This window comes from Columba livia, chromosome 5, assembly GCF_036013475.1.
Source record: "Columba livia isolate bColLiv1 breed racing homer chromosome 5, bColLiv1.pat.W.v2, whole genome shotgun sequence".
NCBI lineage: Eukaryota > Metazoa > Chordata > Aves > Columbiformes > Columbidae > Columba > Columba livia.
The window spans coordinates 4,312,950-4,338,468 of NC_088606.1; the positions used below are offsets into that span (position 1 = coordinate 4,312,950).

General features: G+C 52.7%; 1 protein-coding gene across 4 annotated transcripts in view; it reads right to left on the minus strand.

Moving 5' to 3' along the window:
- Positions 1–6,046: 6,046 nt before the first annotated feature.
- SAMD4A (sterile alpha motif domain containing 4A) overlaps positions 6,047–25,519 on the minus strand; it is a 111,480-nt gene continuing 92,007 nt past the window's right edge. For 2 of the 4 annotated variants that reach the window (XM_065063160.1, XM_065063158.1), the window contains 9 exons: positions 24,981–25,090; positions 24,270–24,356; positions 21,125–21,419; positions 18,833–18,918; positions 16,953–17,071; positions 14,359–14,560; positions 13,937–14,063; positions 11,565–11,648; positions 6,047–9,544 (listed from right to left, as the gene is read on the minus strand). In XM_065063160.1, coding sequence (XP_064919232.1) covers positions 9,516–9,544; positions 11,565–11,648; positions 13,937–14,063; positions 14,359–14,560; positions 16,953–17,071; positions 18,833–18,918; positions 21,125–21,419; positions 24,270–24,356; positions 24,981–25,090 — 1,139 coding nt within the window. In that variant the 3' untranslated portion in view covers positions 6,047–9,515. Of the gene's footprint in view, positions 9,545–9,564; positions 11,649–13,936; positions 14,064–14,358; positions 14,561–16,952; positions 17,072–18,832; positions 18,919–21,124; positions 21,420–24,269; positions 24,357–24,980; positions 25,091–25,519 lie in introns of those variants that run through there. The other 2 variants (XM_065063159.1, XM_065063157.1) reach the window with 2 other exon arrangements.

The window sequence follows — 25,519 nt, forward strand, 5'->3', positions numbered from 1 at the left end:
TGGTGGGAAACGGCCTGTTTGCCAAAACAGGCTCTTCTGCAAGAAATGTTGTTGAAGTGTGGGACTGGGAAGGAGCCTGCCTGCTTTTGTGACCATGGGAAAATCTGTTTTCATAGGCGTGAAAAAAATGTTCTTCTTGAAAGTGTTTACAGCTCAGAAACCTGGAGGGGAGCAATAAGAACCAACTCTGAGAAAGAATCAAAAGCTGATATTGACAACCCCCCACCCTTGGCCTACCATGTATCTCAAGATCCCACCTGCTTTGGCAAGTGCTTCATTCACCACCTGATGCCCTCCAGTGGTACATGTTGCTTCTCAATTGTTTTCCTCAAGAGTTGTCCATATAAATGATTTCTTTGTGCTTTATTAATTGCTGTGATTTAATTTGGGGTGTCTCCCATCACCTGCACATGTGCTGTGGAGTGATGGGTCAATGAGTCCCCATTCTGTGCTTGGGAAGGTCCTGGTGCAGGCTCTTTGGTCACCTCCCCTTGGTTCCACCTTGTGGCACAGGTTTGTGCATCAGTTCAGGCAACTTCTCCCAGCTGGAGGCCTGGGAGGTGCTGAGTCCTGCTTGTCTCATGGTGTGAAGAATCTTAGAGTCACAGAACAGTTTGGGTTGAAGGCACCTTCCCAGCTCCCCCAGTGCCACCCCTGCCATGAGCAGGGACATCTTCACCAGCTCAGGTTGCTCAGAGCCCCGTCCAGCCTGGCCTGGGATGTCTGCAGGGATGGTTCATCCACCACCTCTCTGGCCAACCTGGGCCAGGCTCTCACCACCCTCAGGGCAACAATTTCTTCCTCATGTCCAGCCTGAATCTCCCTCCTTTAGTTTAAATCCATCACCCCTTGTCCTGTCACAACAGGCCCTGCTAAAAAGTCTGTCCCTATCTTTCTTATCATCCCCATTTAAGTCCAAAAGGCCACAATAAGGTCTCCCTGGAGCCTTCTCTTCTCCAGGCTGGACAAGCCCAGCTCTCTCAGCCTGAAGAAGAGGCCTTGGTTCCCTTGAGCTGTGGTGTGAATTCCCTACAGAGACCCAACTGGTGTGTCACTTGCTCTTCCAGCATGTCCTGCCTGTCCCTGATGTGGGAACTTGCTGGAGATGGGGATGCGTCTCCTGGAAACCCTGGGTAGATACCTAAGCCCCACTACATTGCTTGTGACTGGCCCTCCTGCTGTCTTCATGCTTCCAGGGCCATGGTAGATCTTTATTCTCCACCAAAAAACACAGTCTGAAAATGTCTTCTCCAAAGCACCCTCTTGTGTACGAGATCCTGCTGCTGGCCATCAAGATCAGTCAGGGAGGTGGCGAATAATGAATGCCCAAAGATGTGAGAGGTACCAGCCCAACCCAGCCTGTGCTGATGGAAACACAGCCAGCCCTGTGGTGGGGGCTTTGGGAGGGAGGTCTGAGGGGAAAGGGACCTGGGGGTCCTGGGGACAGCAGGGTGACCATGAGCCAGCACTGGGCCCTTGTGGCCAGGAAGGCCAATGGTACCTGGGGGGGATTAGAAGGGGGTGGTCAGTAGGTCAGAGAGGTTCTCCTGCCCCTCTGCTCTGCCCTGGGGAGACCACACCTGGAATATTGTGTCCAGTTGTGGCCCCTCAGTTCCAGCAGGACAGGGAACTGCTGGAGAGAGTCCAGCGCAGCCACCAAGGTGCTGAAGGGAGTGGAGCATCTCCCGTGTGAGGAAAGGCTGAGGGAGCTGGGGCTCTGGAGCTGGACAAGAGGACACTGAGGGGGGACTCATTCATGGGGATCAATATGGAAAGGGGGAGTGTCAGGAGGATGGAGCCAGGCTCTTCTCGGTGACAACCAATGATAGGACAAGGGGTAATGGGTTCAAACTGGGACACAGGAGGTTCCACTTAAATTTGAGAAGAAACTTGTTCCTGGTGAGGGTGGCAGAGCCTGGCCCAGGCTGCCCAGGGGGGTTGTGGAGTCTCCTTCTGTGCAGACATTCCAACCCGCCTGGACACCTTCCTGTGTAACCTCATCTGGGTGTTCCTGCTCCATGGGGGGATTGCACTGGATGAGCTTTCCAGGTCCCTTCCAACCCCTGACATTCTGTGGTTCTGTGAACCTGTACCAGCCAGCTGGGAAAGCCCCGAGAGATGGCTCTGGGGGTTCAGCAGCGCAAGTTCGAGCAGGACTGGGTGTCACAGAATCATAGAATCATTTTGGTTGGAAAAGACCTTTAAGATCAAGTCCAGCTGTTAACCCAGGATGTCTGTTGGTGCTGTATGGGTTCCTGAGCTGTTGTCCACATCTCGCTGAAGCCAAGTACCGCTCAGCATTTGTTAGAGGAGCATCAGAAGAGCTCCTGCCTTTCCTGGGGCATTTTACCCAAGGGACACCAAAATCCACTCTTTCTAGCCAAAAAAAATCTGCCTTCTGAGTGATTTAGTGGCTGCGGTTGGTGCCTCTGGTCATCTGGGAGGCTTTGTGAAGCCATCACAACCTTCCAGCAGCTCACGGATGCCTAATGAGCTCAAATTGCTCGTTACCTGGCCTCTGGTTTCTGCCCCTGCCCTTGAGCGAGTTGTGGGTGTTGGGACAGGCCCCCCAGCCACCGTGACCTTTGGGCTTTGGCTGAGCCCGTCTGCCCAGCTCCGGGCAGTAACCACCGTGAAAAGCTTCGCATCCCAGCTGTGTTTAAAGTCACAGCCGTGATGTTGTATTTGAGAGGATATAAAGCATTAAAGCTCTTCTTAATAAATCTTGGACTGGGCTTTTAAGGAGGACAGCAAATAAATCACAGTATTCAAAGAAATGTTGCTAAAATACCCAAAGAACATCATCGCAAGGATTGGGTTTTTTTTAAACAACTTTGTATTGTGTTTTTGCTGTTGGGGCTTTGCAGGGGTGGTGCTGGCAGAGTGAACTGTACCACGTTACATTTATTTGCTCTGCTTCTCCGTCCTGAGCTTGCAACAGCAAAGCAAAGGTTGAAAATCCACCAGAACCCAGGCCAAATGAGCTCTGAAGGGCTGTCAGCTCTTTAAAGAAGTGCTAAGAGAAACCACAACGCTGCTTCTTTTGCCCGGGCTGTACGGATGCCGCCGAGGGAGCAATTCCTGGGTGGGTTCCCACCACCCAACCATCATGTGTGACATGGGGAACCCTTCACTGGGTGCTGCGGGAGGATGCTGGTGCCTCATCTCCATCCCACCCTGGCCATGAACACCCACACACCCTCTGAGCATCCCCTGGAGAAGCTGCATCTCACCGTACAGCTGCCTTGTCCTGCGACGTCCGCAGCCGGGACACGCTGCAGAGCACCGGTGTGTAAGGAAAAAGGCAACATTTCCTTTTCCTGTATGAATATGGTTATCAGCTTCCAGCATTGGTGACCGTATTACAAGCAGATTGGTGGGGCGGTATCGTTATGAGAAAACAAATGGTAAATCAGTTTTTACCTATTGTTTTACTTACTACAGGGATGAAGAGATCGTGCTTTGTGTGTTTTCTGCCACAGCCAAAAATATTGTGATATTGATACAGTTCTGTAGCTCGTAGGTATGTTAATTATTGGAAAACAAAAACTTTGCCTTAAAAAACTGCCCTGTTGGTGTCACTTTCAGAATTCATTTAGGATCTCATTTAGTTTTAAGGTTGTGCAGGGTGACAGCCCCGATGGGGACCTGAATCACAGGCTGCCTCCCCAAGGTCTGGTCTGGACCCTCCTTCTCCAACCTCTTCTCATCACCTGGGAAAATAAACTGGGAGGGAAAAGGATATTGTTGCAAGGAGCCGATGCAGCTGGAGGAGAGAAAGAGGAGGATGGGGAAGGTTGTTGTGCGGAAGCAGCTGCAGGAGGGGTAGGTGGAATGGGGGTTGCAAAGGTCCTGGCTCTGGCTGGGTGATGCTGAAGGTCAGAGGGGACCGACGGCCTGTCTGGGGACCAGCCGGGGACACACAGTCTGTGGCTCCCTCTGCTGAGCCCGGCCCCGAGCTCTGCTCACTGCAGGAGAGGAGCAAGAGCTTTCATGGAGGCTGGAAGTGCTTTTTTCGGGAGGTCTGGGGTCACCCCCATGTCAGTTTGGGGGCATGGGGGGTGAGAGAAGGGGACCCAAACCCTTGGCTGCATCCCGCTGCCGGGGATGCTGCCCTGGGGAGCAAATGCCCACCCACCCGCACCATCTTCACAGGGATGGAGATAGAGCTGGTTCATCAAAAATCAGGGGCTAACCTTCCATGATGATATACTTTTAAAATTATTACTATTATTATTATTTAAAATTGGCCAAAAAGTCTATTTTCTGTAGAAAAGTGGGAATTCTGGCTGAGCTGGGCAATTTCTCCTCTGACCAGGCTCTGTCAGCGGGGATGTTTTCTTAGCGAAAAGATGGAAAACAAACGTCTGCTTTGCTCTTCCAGGCTCTGCCTGCGCTGGGCGTTGGGCTCCGTCCTCGGCAGGACAGAGACGTGGACCATCCACCACCGAACTGCTCCACTCGCTGGTGCCGGCGGCTCCACCAGGACCCAGGAAACGGCCTCAAGTTGCGCCAGGGGAGGCTGAGGTTGGATATCGGGAACAATTTCTTCCCCAAAGGGTTTTTGAGCATCGGAACAGGCTGCCCAGGGCAGTGCTGGAGTCACCATCCCTGGAGGGTTGGACAGAGATGAGGTTCTCAGGGACATGGGGCAGTGCCAGGGGTGGGTTATGGTTGGACACGATGATATTGAGGTTCTCTCCCAACCACAATGATTCTATGATCACTCTTTGGAGTAGGTGTAGAAAAGACCCTGTTAACAAGATAACCTGGGGTTATCCCACACCTGCCAGGGATGACGTGGAAACGCCCACAGCTGCTAAAACAGGGGCCACCAGCCTTTGTCCCCAAGAGCTGGGTGGGATGTGGACTGCAGTGTCCGTGGGGCGGGAGAACGGGAGCCCAGCTCCCCCAGGCTGGTCGGGGCTCAGCGTGGTGCAATGCGGGAGCACAGGTTGGTAAAGCCTTTAGTCACCAGTCCTGAGCCATCCAGCGGCTCCTGACAGCACGGAAATGCTGGTTTTCCCCTTCTCCCTTTTTAAGCCTTTTTCCAGGTCACCCACCAGCAGGACCCGCAGAGTCCCCCAACCACTGGGGACATTTCTTGGAGCCTTTTCAGCCCCTCCGGCTCCAGTTTTCCATCTTGGGGCTTTTTCCTTTCCCCTTTCATCCTCTATTAGTGCAACAACCCCGTACTTTGAGACCGGCAGGCACGTGTACGTGGAAAGGCAAAGTGCTTATGGCATTTCGCTGGGGTTTGGGCAATGTTTTATTCACGGCGTTGGGAGGGCCGATGGACGGTGGGTGCAGGGAGCCAGTGTGCATAGAACCATAGAACAGTTTGGGTTGGAATGATGATTTAGAGCTTGGAGTTGTTGAGAAGGTCCTGCAGGAGCTGTGCTTGCTCAGCCTGGAGAAGCAGAGGGGGATCTCACCGATGTATCTGATGGGGAGGATAAAAAAGAGCTACAAGAGGCAAGGGCCATGAGCAGAAACACAGGAAACCCTGCACCAGGCTGCACATAGAGGTTGTGCGACCACCACCCCTGGAGATGACCAGCCCTTCCCCGAGCATCCTGGGCCAGAAGTCACGGTTGTGTCCCTGTCACCCCTGTGGCCACGAGCCACCTCAGAGCATCCCCCCGGCCACCTCTGGCCCAAAATGTGTCTGAAAGGTGCAGATTCTAAGCCTAGAATCAACCCAGCCTCAAAACCCGACCGAAACATCTCCGAGCCGGTTCCTCCGTGCGCTCCACAGCTCCGGCCCCAATTCCTGCCCGTTTCTAAAGCAAAATATCCCGTCTCTAAACAGCTCCCGGGGTGTGGGCGTCCCAAAGGGGCAGCCAAGGGCTGCGTGGGGAATGCGGGGGATCCATCAGCACCAAACTCCTGCCATGGGTTTTATATAGATAATAACCACACATCCCTCCCCTCCCATACCCCACGGGGCCGGCCAGTTCTTTTATTCTATTATTATATATATATATTTTTAAAGTACGAGGCCACCTGCCAAAAAGAGCGTAAATAAGGAGGCGCCACACCCCAGTGTTACAAAACCTTGTATTAATCATCTCCCTTCACTTTCAATATGCCGTTGATATGAAATATAGCCATGATTCCTAGTTACATGGGAGGAAATGAGTAATAAATACATTGGAGCAAGTGGAAATCACGAAGGGTGTTTTCACTGGGAACAACATATGAAAACTGTACACTTGCAAAGACCGGCATCTCCAAACATTAGTATTTCTTTATATCAGGAAAGCTTTTACATGTAACAAACATGCTATTTCCATATATGACAAAAAAGAAAAAGAAGCTTTAAAAAATATGCATTGCTCGGCAACATTAACTAGGCAAAAATAGTTCTTTGTGCACTAACTTTGTACAGAAAAACCAGGACTCAAGGCATGCATGTACAATAAAAGGCTGCCCGGGAACGGCATGCAACAGAAAAGAATTCAAAGCTTTTTAAAGTAAGCTTACAATATGCATAAATACATAAGGGTTATATATATTAATAAGGGAGGAAGTATTCTGTTTAACATTATTAACATTCCTGTGTTTTTTTTCTTCCTATTCCTCCCAGAGGAATACACATTCACCTTTAAGTAAAGATAAAGGAATACAAAAAATAAAACTCACTTTTGCAAACTCTGATGACTCGTATAAAATCAACTTTAGTGTTATCGTCGCTGTGTGCAAATTATAGACGTCTGCAGGACCCACTTTCCATCAGGCACATTCAAAAGAAGCCAAACCAGGGGCACGGCCGCACCCCGACATGGAGAAAGGTGACAACAGAAAGAATTTCCCTAAGTGCTGACCAAACTCAAGCTTTGCTCCACGTAAAAATCACAGTTTTGGATTTGTTTCATCCTGCTGGATGCTGGCCGGGCTTAACCCCCCCCCCCACCCCGCCCCATGCATTTACAATGAGCTGAGCAAACCAAAGCAAAGCCCAGCTCAAGTCCAGTCGAGCTCAGGCCTTGTCCCCGGGGAGGGGGTGGACACCTTGAAGGAAAAAGTGTATTTATGTTATTATTTAGTGTTATTTCTCTCCCTGGGAGCATCCGCCGGACCCAAGGCCACTTGGGCGCTGAGCTGCCCGGCCCCCCCGCTGCAGCCGGGGACGGTTCGGGGGAACAGCACCAGTAAAAGGTCCCCGGCGGGTGCTGGGGGGACAGGGGACAGCGGGGGGGGGGATGCTGCCCACCCCAGGCCAAGGTGCCACGTCCCTCGCCACGACGCGCACGTGGTACAAAAACACGTGGGGGGTGAATGGGTGAATAGAAAAAAGAAAGGCACTGCCGCTTTATTACTAAAGATTTGACTTCACAGCCTCACTCATGCAACTGTGGTTTGTTTTCTTTGTTTTGTGGTTTTTTTTTTCTTTTTATAAATATTTTTTTCCTATTTTTTTTTTTGTTTAAATTCTTAGGCTGGAGCTCTGCTGCCTGCACTCAGCACAGGCACCCAGAGCCAGGCAGAACGCAACCAAAGCCACTTTATTATGTTACTTAAAAAAACCCCCACGAAACGGCAAACACAACTAAGTCATTATTAACCTATACACTGTCAATGGAAAAGAAGCTTTTTGTGGTTTGTTATTTTTAACAAAAGGAAAAAAAACCCAACAACATTTGAATTATTCGGTGGTTGTTAATAACAGACATTATCATGGTTACCAGCCATAGCAAGTTAATAGGAAATCTATCCAAAGTAATATCTCTCAGCAATCGGATAACCTCTGTTTCTATAGTCGGCGAGGGAATAAATAGTAATTCAGCTCCCTAAATATATTTGCTACGGCTGTTCACACCTCAGTTTCGGACACCCTGGGGTGCTCGGGGGGGTGACACAGGTGTCCCCCCCACCCAAGTCCCCACTTCACCTTCACCTCCTCACACCTTGTCAAACCTCCCTCGCTTTCGGGTTTTCCCTTCTCCGCTCCCCCCCCTGCACATCTCCCCATCCCCTGCCTGCCAGAGAACGGGACACCAAGGAACAGCAAACAGAAAACATCGCGTTTGGCACTTCTTTTTTTTTAAAAAAAAAAGAGAAAAAAAAGAACCTAAAAGTGCTGCACTGCAAATGGGTTCACACATCTCCCATCCCCGCCGGTTCCCCTTCGCCCCCAGCCCCGCTCCGGTCCGTCCCAGCCCATAGGCACACACCATGTTTTGGGAATATCGCCGCTCCCACCTATCCCCTCCCTTTAGTTAATTATCATGTTAGCACCGGGCCCAGCGGAGCAGAGGGATTGGACTGGATGATCTTTCGAGGTCCCTTCCAATCCCTGACATTCTCTGTGATTCTGTGGGCGAAGCCGTCGCTACGCCCAGCATCGCCCCGGTGTCGCTTTGAGCCCAGGCCTGAGCAGCGCTGTGTCGGATTTACCTGCTTAATGCCCTCGGACCAAATTTAGCTCCCTGTTATAAAAAGCAACGCAGCAGCGGGCGAGGAGCAGCCGAGCCGCTGCCAACTACGTCTCCTCCCCGGCGTATGTTTAATACTGAGAAAATGACGCCGTGAAGCTGCGTTTTGCTGCCCTTTAGGGCTTGTTTTTTATTTTTTAAAAAATTTTATTTGGCTAAATAAATCTGCACGCTGACTCCCAAGCCTCCTTCATCCCTTCTCGGTCACCCCAGGGCTGGAAAAGTCCCTCATTGCTGGGTTTGGGCAGGCGGGGGGGAGATGTGTAAAGCCACGGATGCAGCATCTTCCCGGTACCCACGCAGGCAAGACAAGAGACACAGAAACTCACCCAACGTCCCCCCCGCTTTGCCGACATCCCCCAGGACCCCCCACTGGGCGAGATGACCCCCCTATCCCTGAACCCCAACCTGCATCGGGGCCGCAGGGATGGGGGGACCGACCCCCGCACCCGGCGGGTGTCACCCACCCTCCGCTGCCCTGTCACAACGCTGCCTCAAACCTGCGGATGCTCTTGGCTAAACTGAAAGGAAATTTTGGGGTTATTTTATTTTATTTTATTTTAAATGTGGGCTCGCAGCGCAGCGAAACTCAAAGGATGGGACCCCTGGCCCCAAAGGCTCCGGTGGGACAGGCAAATCCCCCAAAGGGGTTTGTTTTTTTTGGTCACACGCACCCATATGATATTTGATATTAATTTGTATCCTTGTCCAGAAACAGGGTTTGCCCACGGCGCTCCGGTGAACCCCCATTGTCAGCACTCTCCTGCCACATCCCCCACACCCTCCCCATGCGTTTGCATCATCATCATCATCACTGATATTTTTTTTGTTTGCCCCCCCCCGCCACTTAGCATGGATGTAATAAATGACAACACAAATTCCAAAGTCTAATGATATGTTCACAAGGACAATCTACACATTCACGAAATTAAAACAGGAGAGAGAGAGAGAGAGAGAAAGAGGAAAGAGAGGAGAAAGGATGCAAAGCGCTCGCTGAGGCTCCCGGAAGCCCCGACCTCGCCGCTGGACCCGCAGCAGTTGTTGTTCTCCCGGCCAGCGTCCCCGCCGCGACGCCTTCTAGATCGTGGAGGTTCGGTCGACACCATCTGCAAGGGGAAAAGAGGATTAGGAACAGCCCCTGGTGAGCGGCCGGTACCCCCCAATTTTTGGGGATGGACCCCCAGAGCATCCCCAAGTCACGGTTCTTGCGGCGAGGTGGCACCACGGGGCCATCCCCCTCCCGCCACCTCCCCGAGGGTGTGCAGAAGGGTTTTGAGGTGTCAGTTCTCTGCTGGTGTCTTTGTGCCACCATCTGTCCCCATGGCAGCCCCCCCCCGAGTCCCTGTCCCAACACCACTCCAGGCTCCTGCCATGTCCCTGTCCCAGGAGCTGGGTGGGTTTCTGGGCAGCCTGGACTCGCCGCAAGGTGGGTGCGAGTCTGGGACTCCCCCACAGTGGGACAAGTTCAGGACCCACTGCCCAAGTTTGGGGATGGAGCCGGTCCCAGGGGGGACCTCGCCCCCCAGCAAACCCAGCCCTGCAATGCCCGCGCTGCAGAAGATGCAAAATCTGAGGATAATGGCAGGAAAAAAAGCCCCCAGGGGTTGTTTCTGCCCCCAAAGTGCCCCCATCCCCAATGTCCTGTGACAGCAGGGACACGTCCAGCCACAGCCCCCAGCCCAGGAGCGAGGGGTCCACGACCCATCCCAAAAACGCACCAATGACCCTGCTGCCAGCAGCCCCCCTTCCTTCACCCTCCCCAGCACCAGCAGCTCTTTTGGGGCCAGAAATCAACATCCCAAACAGCGTTTCCAACCCTCCAGCCCTTTACCAGCCCCGACCACCCCCCGTTCCCAACCCAAACCCCCATATCCAGGGTGGAGAGCGGCGGTGGGGGGGCAGCCCCAAACAGAGCACCCCCTGTTACGCTACCCAGGGCATCACCACCACCACCTCCCTCCTTAAGACTAAAAACAAACAGGTTTGTTACGCCTTTTTTTTTTTCTCCCCCGAAAGGTTTATTATTTTAAGAGCTATTTATAGCACGACCGGTTTGGAGAGGCTTGGGGTATGCGACCTGGAAAAAATAACTCGGAGGAACAGTACCCTGCGGAGGAACAAGACAGCTAAGCCTCGCCTGGGCACACGCTGGAGAAACGCTTCGGGTGACACAAGTGTCCTTGTTTTCCCGGCTGGGGATGCTGCGGTGGCACTGCCAGGGTGCCGCTGCCTCTCGCAGTCCTTGCTCTGGCGTCCCTGTCCCCGGGACAGGCTGTGGCATCGCTGCAGGGAGCTGCGCCGGTGCTGTGACCCGGCGGCACGATCCTCCCCAAAGGATCCCATCCTCAGCTGTTTGGTGCAGTCCGGGGATTGCCAGGGGTGAGACCACAGCTGGTTTTTCAGGAGGGTCTGGGTGATGCCGGTGGCCACGCTCATCCCACTGCCGAGGGGTCATCGTCCGTGTTTTGGGGTCCAGCGCATGGGCAGCGGGTGCTTGCGGTGCTGGTGATTTTTGCCGTGCTCGCCTCTCCATCTCGCTGCCGCTGCCTTTTCCAGCTTCCCTGCCCATTTTTCTGCCTCATCCTCCCTCCCCGTGCCCGCTCACGCTGCTGGCACCCGCGGCCGCCCCACGTGCCGGGAAGGAGCCGCCGGCACCCACGGCACAGCGCCCGGCACAGCGCCCCGCAGGCTTTTAGCCTTCGGCCTCGGGGCTCCCGCACCCCCCGTCAAACAGGGGACACTGGTGGCAGAAAGGTAAAATCCTCCAAAGCCTGTGAACCACCCGAGCGCTCTGGTGGCAAGGGCTTTATCAAGAAACTAGTAACAGATTAGCGAGCTAATACTAATTATTATTAGCAAGCTAACTAGTGGCTAATAAGCACAGACTCCACTAGTGCTGGGTGCTGTGTTGGGTTTTACCCCTCTGCCCCAGCTGCTTCACCGAGAGAAGCCAATGTCCCTGTCCAACTTCCCTTGGGAGCATCGCTGGGAGCATCCCTGCATCCAGCCGCGCCGCCATCCCATCCCCTCACAGCCACAGCCTGTCCCAGGTTTTTGGGGTGGCGGGGGGCTCGGCGGAGGCGGCGTGGACGTGCTGGAAGAGCCCCAGGAGGAGGGAGTGCTCACCGCTGAGCGCGTGCTCCGTCATGCTCAGGCACAGGGACTCCAGCCTGTTGTTGATGTCAGGTTCTGTCACCGGCACCTGGAACTCTGCGGGGACAAAGGGACAAGAGACCTTGGTCAGGGGATCCTTCCTGCCCCCCACATCCCCAGCCTGTGGGTGCATGTGGGGTAGGAAACCACCTGAAAGATGCCCCAGGAGGGTCTGACCGCGTGGCCGGACTACGGCAAGTGCTTTGCTTCCCAAGGCAATCACCTCCAGCAAGGGACGTTTGCAAAAAATAGACATCATCCCCCTCTTCCTTATTGATAAGGGTCAATCTGTGGAGAGTCAATGTGGAAGGTGGATGGAAATGAGGGGTCCAGGTTCGAGATGCTGCGGGGGGAGCTGGGGTGAGAGCGGGACCCCCTGCCCTTGCACAGGCCCTGCAAAAATCCTCCATGTGTTTAAAATGCTGGAGCAGCCGCCGGGAGCAGCGGGGCCGGGAGCTGCCCGTGCAGGCAGCGCGCAGGCAGGGTGACGCTGGGACGTGGGATGGCAGCACAGACCGGCAGAGCTGCTGGATGGCTCTTCCCTGGCCGGCTTGGCTGCCACTTGGTCGCCCATAACCCTGCTGCCACGTCCCCGGGTAGGGGGTGAGCATAAAAACAGGCAGAGGACTAAGTCTGGTTTGCTGTGATGCCCAGGGCTGATTGTACAGCACCAAAACACCCTCCCCTTTGCAGAAAAAAGCTTTGCAAATACAGCTGCTGCCACTGATGGACAACATCTCCTGCTGGCCACCAGCTGCACAGGATGAGGTCCAGGCGGGCTGAGGTCCCCACAGCCCAAGGAAAAGTATTTTGGGAGCCCAACCCCACATTATTGCTTATTTTCCTCGCGACTTGGTCTGCATCTTCGTCTCCCTAATCCTCCAATGTCCTGATTCACCACAGGCTAATACGCAAAAAGAACCCTATTAATTCTCCTTCACCGCCTGCAGAAATGTGCCCTTGTCCTGGTGTTTAATCAGTACTCAAGAACAGACACTGCTTTTGCTGTACAGGACATTTGCCACCTAAATTATGCAGCTAAAACACCACAGGCTGGCGATGCAAGGGGAGCTGCCAAGCTGAAACCATGCTGGAAGCTTATGGATGAGTTTTAGTTTTCTAGGGGGGTGTAAATCCCTGTCCTGTGGTATAAATTGTTATGGTAAGTGAGTTGGTAAAAGAAAGCACATTTAAAGGCTAATGAAGAGAAGGCGCCGGCGACACCTTATTGCAGCCTTTCTGTACTTAAAAGGGGCTGATAAGAAAGATGGGGACAGACTTTTGAGCAGGGCCTGTTGCAATAGGACAAAGGGTGATGGTTTTAAACTAAAAGAGGGAGATTCAGGCTGGATATGAGGAAGAAATTGTTGCCCTGAGGGTGGTGAGAGCCTGGCCCAGGTTGGCCAGAGAGGTGGTGGATGAACCATCCCTGGAGACATCCCAGGCCAGGCTGGACGGGGCTCTGAGCAACCTGAGCTGGTGAAGATGTCCCTGCTCATGGCAGGGGGGCACTGGGGGAGCTGGGAAGGTCCCTTCAACCCAAACCATCCTGTGATTCTATGAAGGGATACACAGAGAAAAAAACATGAATGTCCTCATGGGACGGATGCTCCAGGTTTGTGGTCAGGTTCAGCAGGAACTGCTCCGAATCAGAAAATGCTCCTATTTATGTGACCATATTTTTGCTTTTTTGGGAGGAAACACCAACATGGCAACATTTCCTTTCAGGTGTGTTGTGAAATGAATTTCCCTCAAGTGCAAGAAGGCAGCCCCTCCGTGCCAGGAGCAAGAAAGGTGATAGAAGAGCTACTGCCTTCCCCACCTGACACAAAACCCACAAGCAAGCTAGAACGCTGTCGGCACTGTTATATATAGGGCCAAGATGTTATATCACAGAATCACAGAATGGTTTGGATTGGAAGGGACCTCTGGAGATCCCCCAGTCCAACCCACCTGCTCATGCAGGGTCACAGAGCAGATCACACAGGTGGGTCCAGGCGGGTTTGAATGTCTCAGAGAAGAAGACTCCACAACCTCCCTGGGCAGCCTGGGCCAGGCTCTGGCGCCCTCAAAGTAAAGAAGTTTCTTCTCATATTTAAGTGGAACCTCCTATGTTCCAGTTTGAACCCATTGCCCCTTGTATTATCAGGTCAAAAGTCCCTCCAGTGATGTCTCTGGTTCAATCATCCCAGTAACCCAAGCAGTGTCTCAGACACCCGGCTCAGGCTGTGACAGCCGCTGCTGCAAGCATGGCTAACAGGGTGCAGGAGTGTGGCTCCTTTCACACAGCCTCCTTTTGTCATACTGGGCTGCAGATAAGCGAAAATCCAATTTCTGCTTCCTACCTGGCTGCTGAAACATCAGCATGGTCTGCGGGGAGGTGTGGACCGGCAGCGAGCGCGTCCTTTGCACCGAGCTGTGGCTCCGGCTGGGCATGCTGTTGCTGCCCCCGGGGTTGGCAAACCAGAGGTTCTGCGGGAAGGAAACAAGAAAACATACAGGGATGTAAAACAGAGGCTTCCGTGCCGTGATTTTATAACATCTTGGGCTCATCAATCCCCTCTCCACCTCCTGGTTTGCCCCCGTCCTGCCGGTCCCTTTTCCGCACCCAGATGCATGGAAAAAATTCCTCTCACTTGCTTGACTTGAACTAAAGAATAAAACAAATACAAAAGGGGAAGGGGGGAAGGGAGAAAAAAAAAGGGAGAAAAAGCTAAGGAAGCTTATAGGGATGGAAAAGCTGGAGAGATGGTGAATGCCAACCAACCTGTCTGCCTTGCTTGAGGATGGCGGGGCTGGCGGCCGGGCTGCGCTGGGGGGTGCCCAGCAGCCCACTGGGACCCAGCAGCCCCAGCCGGGCCGTGGGGAGGTTGCGGGACGGGAGCTGGAACTGGCGGGGGTTTCGCCGTCCCAGTCCTGCCCCGGCTGATCCGGCTGTCGGTAAGGAGTTGGACTGGCCAAAGCCTCGGCTGCGGAGAGAGAAAACACCGAGGGTGAGACGGACTGATGGTCACCACCCCAGTGGCACGTACTGATGCTCTCCACCCATAGTTGCACCAGGGGAGGTTGAGATTGGATCTTGGGAACAATTTCTTCCCCAAAGGACTGTTGGGCATTGGAACAGGCTGCCCAGGGCAGTGGTGGAGTCACCATCCCTGGAGGGGTTGAAGAGACGCAGAGATGAGGTTCTCAGGGACACGGGGCAGTGACAGTGTTGAGTTAATGGTTGGAATCGATGATCTTGAGGGTCTCTTCCAACCAGATGATTCTGTAATTCTATGATTCTATGTCCCAGACCCCAAGCCCATAGGTTCCCCAGAAGCTCTGCTCCTGCCCCAACCCTTCCAGCCCACTGCTGATGTCCCTCCATCCCACATGTGCGGTGGGAATGAGGTTCGGGCACATCACAGCAACTTCCCTGCTGTTCTTCCCATCTACCAGTCACCTTCCTGCCCTTCTGCAGTTCTCAGATTCACATTATTTTTTAAAAAATTTATTTTACTCCTGCAAAATAGATCTGTTCTTAATGCAAACTAAAATAACACAGGTAATTCCCGGGTGAGCTAGTGACATCTGATCTCTTGGGTGTTGACTTAAACTCGTCATGCTTCTGAGCTGAATAAAAGAGATCTCTCCTGTATGCATTCTCTAGTGTCTGCTAAAGGTTCAGCTCGCGATGTTGGATTTTTTTTACTGGGGATGCTTGAAGGGTTGGACCTTCTTCCCTTCCAGAAGGTTCATTTTATGAACTTGGTCCTCTCTGAGATTTCTCAAGTTCGGTAAAACCAGGTTAAAACGACCTAACAAGTCCAAGATTCCCTAGAGATGGCTGAGCGAAAGGCACGTTCATGCAGACAGGGACAGGCTCTGCACCTGTTTCCATCTCAGCACCACAAACCTTCACCCACCTCCCTGTGCTCAGAGCAAAACGAACCAGACCGGAGACCCTGTGGCCACAAACGTCCTGAGACACCCATCTCAGGACACAAAACCATCTTTCCTCCTCCTTGGCCATGGCCACACACGCTGCCATCCCTCCCCATGTGGATTTTTCCACTTAAAAGCAGAGGGTTTTAAGGGCACGAGCACTCTGCAAATCCACCGCTGCAGTTCCTTTTATGCTCCCTGTCCCCCCTGCCCTTCTCCAGCACTTCATCACCCTCCCAGACACTTCTGCCCATCTTCCTCCCAGCCTTCATCAATCCCGCTTGGGCCGGTGGCTGCAAACGTGCTTCAGACAACATTAACACGCTGGGATCCCAAAACTGGATTAATTTATTAGGCAGAAGCATGACGGGGTTTCTTTAAACCTTGTCCAAAAAAATGGTCTTGCCATTAAGTTCCCAAGAGAAAAGCAGAACTGGCCACGTGCTCCTTCCTCACCCGCGGCTTCCCAGGAGCAGAAGAAAATGCAAACCACCCAAAAGCAGCAGCGAAACCTGGGAGCATCCCAGGCGAACCCAGAAAGGGACTGGGATCGTTTCGGACCTGGATGAGCAGCCAAACTGCTGCTCCGGTGCTGGCCAGGAGTAAATGGGTCCATCAAAAACCTCTGCTGTTGTCTGTTCTGCTTCTGAACCTGCCATGAGCATTGAAACTGCTTGTTTTTCTCCATCCCAAAATATTTCATTTCATGGCACTGGGGAACACAGGCTCTGCATGTGCTCCTTCTGAACTCACACCCCAGCTGTCCCAATGCTCCCAGTTACCTCTCAAGTCTCCCAGTTACCACCTAATGCTCCCAGTTACCACCAAACCACTTTCTTTTTGAGAAAAAAAGAACTTGCACAAGACTGCAATAGAACCGCCTTAGCAGAACAAAACAAAAAGCTGACGCTGTTGGTAAAACTGAATCTAAAAATATCTGTTCTTGCTGTAACCCAAACGCTTTCTAGGATCACTCAAAATCCAGTGTTACTTCAGAAGTGACCAAACACGGTGTTCACAACACATCCCCCCAGGTTTCCTGACCGCAGCCCTCCTGGCTCTGCACCCTCTGCAGGCTTCAAGCCTTATTTTTTTGCCAGTTGACAGCTTTCTGGTCAATCTCCAGTGCTGATGTAATTAGCAAAGGGCAGAGCTGGCTGCCCAGTGCTGGGGATACGCTGCACAGCTGGGAAGCGCTGGGTCCAGAGCCAGGGGAGACACGGTGGGAATCGGTGGGGACAACTCCGACCACACAAGCAACGGCTGAGATTTCATGGCCAAAGCTTTTCCAACCATGATCCTGCCCAAAACACAGCTCTGAACCTGGCAGGATCCATCCCCCGCTGTGGGGAGACACCGGTCCCACTCAAGATGCTCTTGCCGGTCCCCCTCCAGCTGCTGCATCCATCCCTCCCCTCCCGAAATCCCACGTACCTCCTCTGCTGCCGATAGCCTGACAGCTCCAGGAGGGATTTCCGAGGGAAAGACCGAAAGAGTTTCTGCACCTGCTGTTTCCATGACAGCAGCCGCTTCTTCTGGATATCTGTAAACGCCTGCCCCCCAAAAAAAGGAAACATGAATATTTTACTGGACGAAGCGAGCAGGGATGTGTACATGGGTGTGCATGTGAAGAGTAAGTCCAGAGGGAAACTCTGGTCTTGCTCAAGGATTTATTAATCCCAGGTGGAGAAATTGCTCTGGCAGCGTCCCCTGTGTCCCAGGGCGATGGCCCAACTTTGTCCCCGAGGATGCGACTCCCCTGGGCAGAGCGGGCCTCCCCAAAAGCCTCTCTGCTGCCCCTTGGAGCCCCAGTTCCCTGCTTGCTGCGGGGATGCAAGTGTAGCTCCCCTGGGGTTCGATGGCTGGTCCCTGCTCTGTGGTGACACCAGTCACCCGGATGTGGCTCTAGAAAGCGCCACCAGGGTTGGAAAATGCTGGGATTTGGAAAGCAGAGCTGCTCCATGGCATCCCATGTCCTGTCGTCCCTCCTGGCGCTGGGCAGAGCTCAGGTCTGTTCCTGGCATCCACAGTTTCCATGGGATGTCACCCGGGGTCACCCACCCAGGCTCCCAGTGAAGGTCACCCATACAGGGGACAGATGTCTTCCCAAAACACCTCAGACCTCCAGGCAGGCGGGGTGGGTTACGGGGACACCCACGTGCCCACCACCGCTAACTTTAGACACCCCATGTCTCTGTGTCACTGGCGGAGGGGAGTGGAGGTCTCTGGAGGACAATTTGGAAGCTAATTAGTGCCTGACTTGATTGCTGTGAACCCCCTGCAGAGGGGACGTTCTTTCCTGATGCTGATTACACCGGAGCTGGTGCAGACGGTGGTGGGGGACACAGGCTGGGGTGACGCGGAGTCACCACGTCTGTCCCAGGCGCTCCTGGAAAACGAGCCCCTCTGCAGCTCTGTGTCCTCCTGGCTTTGCTCTCCAGCCCCGGGCATCTGCTCCCACCATCCTCGCTCCTCCCTTGGCTGGTATCCAGCTATTTCACCTCGGTTTGAGATCCCCTGTGCTCTGCACTGCAGAGACACACGGCTCAAACCTTTGCACAAATAGCTCAGGAACCGGCTTCAGCTGCAAGGAAAGGGGCTGCGAGCGGCTCCTCTCCTCTCCCACAAGTCCTGTACCACATTCTGGGGTTTGCAGCCACCAGCCCTCTCTGGAGATTTCTCTGTGCTTTGACAGCGTATTTTTTAATAAACAAATAACTGAGAGACATTTAAAGCCTGCAGCTCCTGCGAGAGGGTGTGCAATCTCCTCCTGACCGCTGCCATATGGGCAGGCGATGAGAAGCAGCTTGTTCTTCCAGGTGCAGCTGGCACAGGCACAAAACGCTGTGGGACACCGGGGACACCGGCCATCCCTCCTCGTCACTGGCCAGGAGCCCTGCGGCACAGCCTCGGCCATCCCGAACCATCACCGGGAGCAGAAACGGATGCCCCCGTTGCAAAAATCCCAGGACCACGTGCTGCAAACAGGAGGTAGCAATGTCAAGGGATCGCCAGGGCTGTCTGCACGTTCACCCCGGGACTTTTCCTGTCATCCAGCTGCTGACCAGACCATCACAAGCCAGATGAATTTCCCAGCTCCGGGTCTTGGCAGTTAAGCAAGCGCTAGGGAAAGCAACATTTCCATCCACATCTTTGGAGCTACCGCCCGGTTCCAGCCCTGTTCTGTCGGAATTACTATTAATAGCCCGAAAAAATATTTGTGTTAGAAACCAAAAGGTTGACATAAACAGACACTTTGGAAACAGTTTCTAAGTGATGAGAACAACAGTTTCAGATGATGCATCACGACTCACCTCATGGATTAGACATTTGTCTATGAGCTGTAAATAGGAACTTATATTCTCTTCATCGGGTCGGGAAACTAGAAGTTGTGTGCATACTGAAAAACAAAAGAAAGAGAAATGGGCATGGGGGCACTGGGTTGATGTCTGGGGGGTCCGACAAAGGCCTTGGACATCCCATTTCCCTTCTCCCATGGGCAGTTCTTTTCATCAGTGAGGAAAAAACACCCTTCCCCAATTCCTGCTGTGCCGTCCTATATTTAGGGCCAGATTTTGTTCTCTGTTACACTGGTGTAAATCCAGAGAACATTGCTGGACTCACCAAAATTAGACGTGAGCAAATCAGGGGCATAGGATTATTCTCTTTTCCTAATTACAATACACCAAAGGCACCGCTGGCTTGAGCTCCTGCTCCTATGGCCAAAACCTGCCGCAAATGGATTCCCACCTTTTCTGATGGATTTTAACCTCTTTTGGAATTGGTGCCATAAAAGCAAGTGGAAATGATTTCACAAAGAAATTATTGTCTCCTGTCGTAACCCCTGGCCATGGATGCCTTGCGGTCCAGGACACCTCGTCCTGGCAAGGTTTGTGCTGTACGTACAGCTCTGTGCGTGACGGAGGCATTTGTCATGGGCCGAATTCATCAGCGGGTTGGAAATGGGGCCAGAAACCCACGTTTGTCTGTGCATGCACTCCATTAGCTGGTGAGAAATTCCGGACCAAAATTTTATATAGAAAACAACACATCTATTTTTTGCAAAAACAGGCTGAAATCGTGACAGGACTGATATCTCCCTCTACTCCACCCTGGTGAGGCCACATCTGGAGTTGTGTGTCCAGTTCTGGGCTCCCCAGTTTAAGAAGGACATGGAATTACTGGAGAGAGTCCAGTGGAGGGACACAAAGATGCTGAGGGGTCTGGAGCATCTTTGTGATGAGGAGACACTGAGAGAGCTGGGGCTGTTCAACTGGAGAAGAGAAGCTGAGAGGGATCTGATCAATGGGATCAATATCTCAGGGTGGGTGTCAGAGGATGGACCAGACTCTGTTCAGTGGTGCCCAACGCCAGGGTGAGGGGCAACGGGCACAGACTGAAACATGGGAGGGTCCATCTGAACATGAGGAGAAACTTGTTTGCTGGGAGGTGCCAGAGCCTGGCCCAGGCTGCCCAGAGCGGGTGTGGAGTCTCCTCTGAGACATTCAAACCCCCCTGGACACGACCCTGTGTGATCTGCTCTGTGACCCTGCGGGAGCAGGTGGGTTGGACTGGGGGATCTACAGAGGTCCCTTCAACCCCAACCACTCTGTGATTCTTTGTGGCATCCCAATGAGTTTCTTTCTGCTCCTGGTCTCCTGTGCAAACCCTGCAGACAAGACTCTCCTCTTCACCATGCAGATGTCCCTCCACGTGGCCAGCACCGACACCTTAAGTGCCACTGACAACTGTTGGGGCACATCCAAGCTCATACAAATTTACTAGAAGAGCCCTGTATATGGCACAGGATGTTGGTCCCTACCTCACATCACTCCTGTGCACCTCCCAGTATGTTAATCCTGATGCAAGGCCATGCACCCTGCACCAGGCACGAAATGGCACCTGAGCATTTTAAATGTTCTGTATCTAAACTGGGGCTTAAAAAGGGGCTTGGACCCAGGTGATGTGCACTCAGGATGGCTCATGTCCAGCCCATGCACCACTGCCACAGCAAGCTCGAGGGATGCTGCTGAAAACACCTGTGGACTGGCAGGATGTCCCCAGGGCTCCGAATGGGAAAGGAGACGATGCTACCTGTCCCTAACCTGGGGCAAGGCAGCCCGTCCATCACTGCTTCTCCCCCAAAATCACTGCCCATCTCCCAACTCACACTCTGGGGAGACCTTACTGCAGCCTAAAAAAAGGGGTCTATGAGAAAGATGGGGACGGACTTTTTAGCAGGCCCTATTGCGATGGGACAAGGGGTGATGGGTTTAAACTAAAGGAGGGAGATTCAGGCTGGACATGAGGAAGAAATTGTTGGCCCTGAGGGTGGTGAGAGCCTGGCCCAGGTTGGCCAGAGAGGTGGTGGATGAACCATCCCTGGAGACATCCCAGGCCAGGCTGGACGGGGCTCTGAGCAACCTGAGCTGGTGAAGATGTCCCTGCTCATGGCAGGGGTGGCACTGGATGGGCTTGGAAGGTCCTTTCCAACCCAAACCGATCTATGATCTATACCTGTGGCTTGCAGCACCCCAGGGAAGGGCACCGTGCCCTGAAGCAGCTTTCCCTAGCAGGGACACCAAGAAGAAGTGACAGTCGCTCACCTTTCCCCATCACTCTGGTGAACTGGCCAGGCAGGTCACCTTCGGGCAAAGGGGCCCCCCCCGACTCCCCCTCGCATCCCGGTAAATGGTGCTGCTGCATCCCCCCCGCGGCAGAGTCCTTGCAGTCGGAGCCTTGGCTGTCGGAGCCGATGAGGGAGGAGGGGTGATGCGAATCCGCGTCCCGGCTGTGCTCCTCCGTGCTGGAGTTTTGGGAAGAGTAGGCTTTGATGGGGGTGAGGATCATTTGGTGTAGTTCCTGTAGTGGGACGCGCAAGTTGCCACCTTCCAGAATGTCCTGTGGATTCAAGCGGAGAGAGTTTGTCTCTGCAGGGACAACAGGACATCACCTGCGAACCAGATCCCCCCCAAAAATCCCCAGCAAAGCCGATGGCCTCGCTCCTGCCCCAGGACCCCACGGGGCTCCATATTCAACACCCACGTTTCATTCACCAAGAGCACAGGGTGAATCCAGAGCATGGAGCTGCTGCAGGGACTGTGCCTCATTATCCATGGATGTCTTCAGACCTCAATCCCCAGAGATAATTTTGCCCCGTCAAGCACTGGGACCCAAAACCAGCAATAATGCAGCTTCATGATGAATCAGATGATCTTTTGAGGTCCCTTCCAATCCCTAACATTCCGTGATTCTATGATTCAGCATTTCCAAATTTGCACCAGGAAGATGGGAACCCCATGAGAGTGACTGAGCCTGCCCAGACCAGGGGTATCTTGCTCCTTCCCCTGCAATCCCATAATTGTGATATTTCAGCCCTATTTATTTTCAGTTCTGTGTTTTAATACGGGCTTGTGTCCAGCTCCCAGCACTGCCTTCAAGCTTGGCTCTCCATTAACTGCCCTGACCCAAAGAGCCTGTGACAGCATCCTTATCCCCTGCCACCATCGACTGAAAGTCCAGGACCACACTGGGATGCAGGAACACATCCTGCAGCAGCAAAGTGGGGATATGCCCGTCCACACTGGGACAGACTGGAAGGGTGGATGCAGAGAGGAAAGGAGAGGAGCAGAGCAGGTTGTGGTCGGACGCAGAATGCGAGACCGTGGAGCTGCAGGTGAACTTATAGAATCATAGAACCATTTTGGTTGGACGTTCATTTAGTCCAACCGTAACCCACCCCTGGCACTACCCCATGTCCCTCAGAACCTCATTTATGTGTCTGTTCAACCCCTCCAGGGATGGTGACTCCACCACTGCCCTGGGCAGCCTGTTCAATGCCCAACAGCCCTTTGGGGAAGAAATCGTTCCAAATATCCAATCTAAACCTCCCCTGGTTCAACGTGAGGCCATTTCCTCTTGCCCTATCACTGATGTCCTTATATATATAGACATACATCTATAAAACATATCCATATAGCAAAAATATTCAGAGGTCCACCTGGGAGGGAGAGGATTTGGGTACAGCCCCAGCCTTGCTCTTAGTTATGAGTGTGCATCATCCCCTTCCACGGTCAGATCCTTCTCATACATTGAACATCTGATGGCAAATCATTGCATTTTGTTTTTAATGCAGCCTGGACCAGAACAGCTCATCGCAGGCTCCTGCAGGGTCTGGCTCATGGGACACTGCTTGGGAAGGGGCAGCTTTTGGGGTGAGTCCTGGCTGCGCCAAGGGGAGAGACACAAAGTGGGTGCACAGGCTGTGAGCGAGCCAGCCAAAGCCCTGACATGGTGGCTCAGCCTAATTCCTGCTGCACCCCCCAGCTCATTCTTGGATGCCTTAGCTGCACTTCTCTCGAAGACCTGGCATCAGTCTGCCGGGCACTATTTTTGGGGAAAATAATCCTGCTCTGCTAACCAACAGAGAAGGGTGGAGCAGCTCTTTCCAAGAAAGCAGCAATGTTTGAACAGCCAGACACTGCCCCAAAAAAATCAAGTCCTACATATGCTCTTGTTTAGCAAAAGAAAAAAAATTGGATGGGAAGCCCGGAAAAAGCAGAAACGTCTCCTCCCAAGTAAAGCAGCTCACGGGCAGCTCTGAGCCCCAGCAAAGCAGGACGTGGTCCCACAGCCCAAATTCAACCCACGAGTGCTTAAAAGCAGCCCCTGCCACCTCTCTCCCTTATTTTGCGGCGTGCGTGGCTGGTTGTGTCAGCTGAGCTGGGCTTAAGCTTCCGCACCGCCCCAGTCAATCAATACCATATTTCAAAACCCCGGTGGAGAAGCGGGGGAAGAGGCCGAGCAATCGCCTGGAAAACACATTGCCGAGGCCAGCTCAATCCAGTGGGCTGTCTCTTGGATTTAATAGTTATTATTAATATACGGAGGTAAATACGGCTTTATTAGCTCCTGCCCTGCTCCGAGTACAATCCCATGTTATAAATAAATAGTGAAGCAGTGAGGTAACGAAAACACCAATAAATAGCAACACACCACATGAGTATTTAAAAGCCCCTAGTGGGAGGCTCTACAAGTTGCTGTTTGAAGGCAGTGCAATTAAATATAATATAATATTGTGATAATAAATAGCGAGAGGTTGGGTGAGCTGCTCCCAGCCAGTCTGTGGTGCTGCTGCTTCTCTGACAGCCATTTCTGCAGAGTTTAAGCTTTTGTTGAAGGGACAAGGAAGTTTCTATTTGTTCTCCTTGGAAATTCAAGCTGTTATTCAGACACTGCCATGGGTATTTGGCTTTTTATTCAGGGACAGATTGCCCAGATGATGCTCCGGAAAAGCACAATGGCCCTTGACCTGACAGACACCGGGATATCCCATTTATTTCGGGATATCTCCAGTAGCAGAGCGGACCACGGTGGCTGCTGTGGCTGGAGCTGATCCTGCACCTTGGTTCAGAGGATGGGGAACCACCTTCGGTGTCACTGGGCTGGTGCACTCCAGCACCCCAAGTTCAGGTGATCCTGAGCACCATGGAGCTGGACAGGACTTGTCCCAGTGCCTCAGGGTTTAACCAGCTGCCTGAGTGTCTGAGATGGATTAGAACCTGCTTTGCAAAATACAGCCCCAAATACAACCTGCACCTGGTACAGACGTGCTTGAGGCACCATTCAGACATGGCAAAGCCAACAACAGATTTCTCTGCAAAAGATCCCAACAACGTGTAACCGAAGAGTTCTTCACCCCAGAATTAATTCCTGGTTTCTTGAAACACAAAAGTGGTTGCTATTACTTACCCTTTCTAAAGATTTGAGTAGGTTTTGTCTCTCTTTTAGCTTTTGGATACTGATGACTATTTTGTGTCTTGCGCCTTTGGTAACGTTCTGCAAAGAAGAAAAACAGCACAAAACCTGGCGTTAACATTTGCACAGGACAGCTGGCTCAGCCCAAATCCTCCCTAAATGAGCACTGCTGATATAAATTGATCAAATATCTGAGTGCAGGGATTAGAAGGGGGTACGAAAAGCCACTTAGAGACTTGCCGAAGATAATCTGTCCCTCCCTGACACATCTCAAACAGTGAAAGCAAATGTGCTGAGCAGGCCTCTTCACCCTGCGGATAATGCAGAGATAAACGTGGAAGCGGGGACTTTTTCAAAGGTCAACAAGGCACTCGGCCACCAACCCCCCACAACTTTAAAGCAGTTGGGACCTGCAGCCTCTGAAACTCCCAAACTTAATCCCAGCTGGAGAAAAACCCAAGTGCAGCTCCCAGTGATGGGACTTTGATGCTGGGACTCCAGTAAGAAATCCGGGACAAGGCCTTTTTCAGGTACAATGTGGTGTTTTTCACTTCCCAAGACCCAATTTTCCTTTCTCTGTTGTTTCCCAGCCACCTGCAGGCAAAACACCTTCCAACTGACGACCTAGAAAGAGGTGTCGGAGGTGTCTCATCTACCAAAAGCTGGGACTACAGCCGATCCCTTTATGACTGATGTGGGACATACTTGTGCCTCGAGCTGGCATTCAGTGAGGGCCATCATCTCCTCGTATGTCATCTGCGAGAAGAGGGCAGCATACTTGTGCAGCCGGAGGCTCTTCAGCCAAGCTGGGACATCTGCAGCACAAAGGTAAGGAGATGAAAGCTCCTGTTTAGTTCATGACACCGCTTAACCACACGCGAGAACATCCACGGCAACACAAGGAGTTGATTAGGTGCCATCCACCACCCCACCGTTGCTTCAGACACCTTGCTGAACTTCACAGACCCTTTGGAGGACATAGTGCTATGGATATGGGTGGTAGGAGGAACCAGCCCTTGGATGAGGACACATCCTCAGAGGTTGGGTGCAGCTGAGACACCACGAATTAACCCAGGAAGCCTCTCTGATCCAACCTCTATTGCTCAAACCAGCGTTACACCAAAGATAAAACCATTCCAGCTTGTCCCAGCGCTTGCTGCAGCCAGGACAAAGGGTCCCACCAACCTTGGTGGATACAGACCTAGCAAGGGGGACTTAACAAAACAACATGAAGGCTTGGCCAA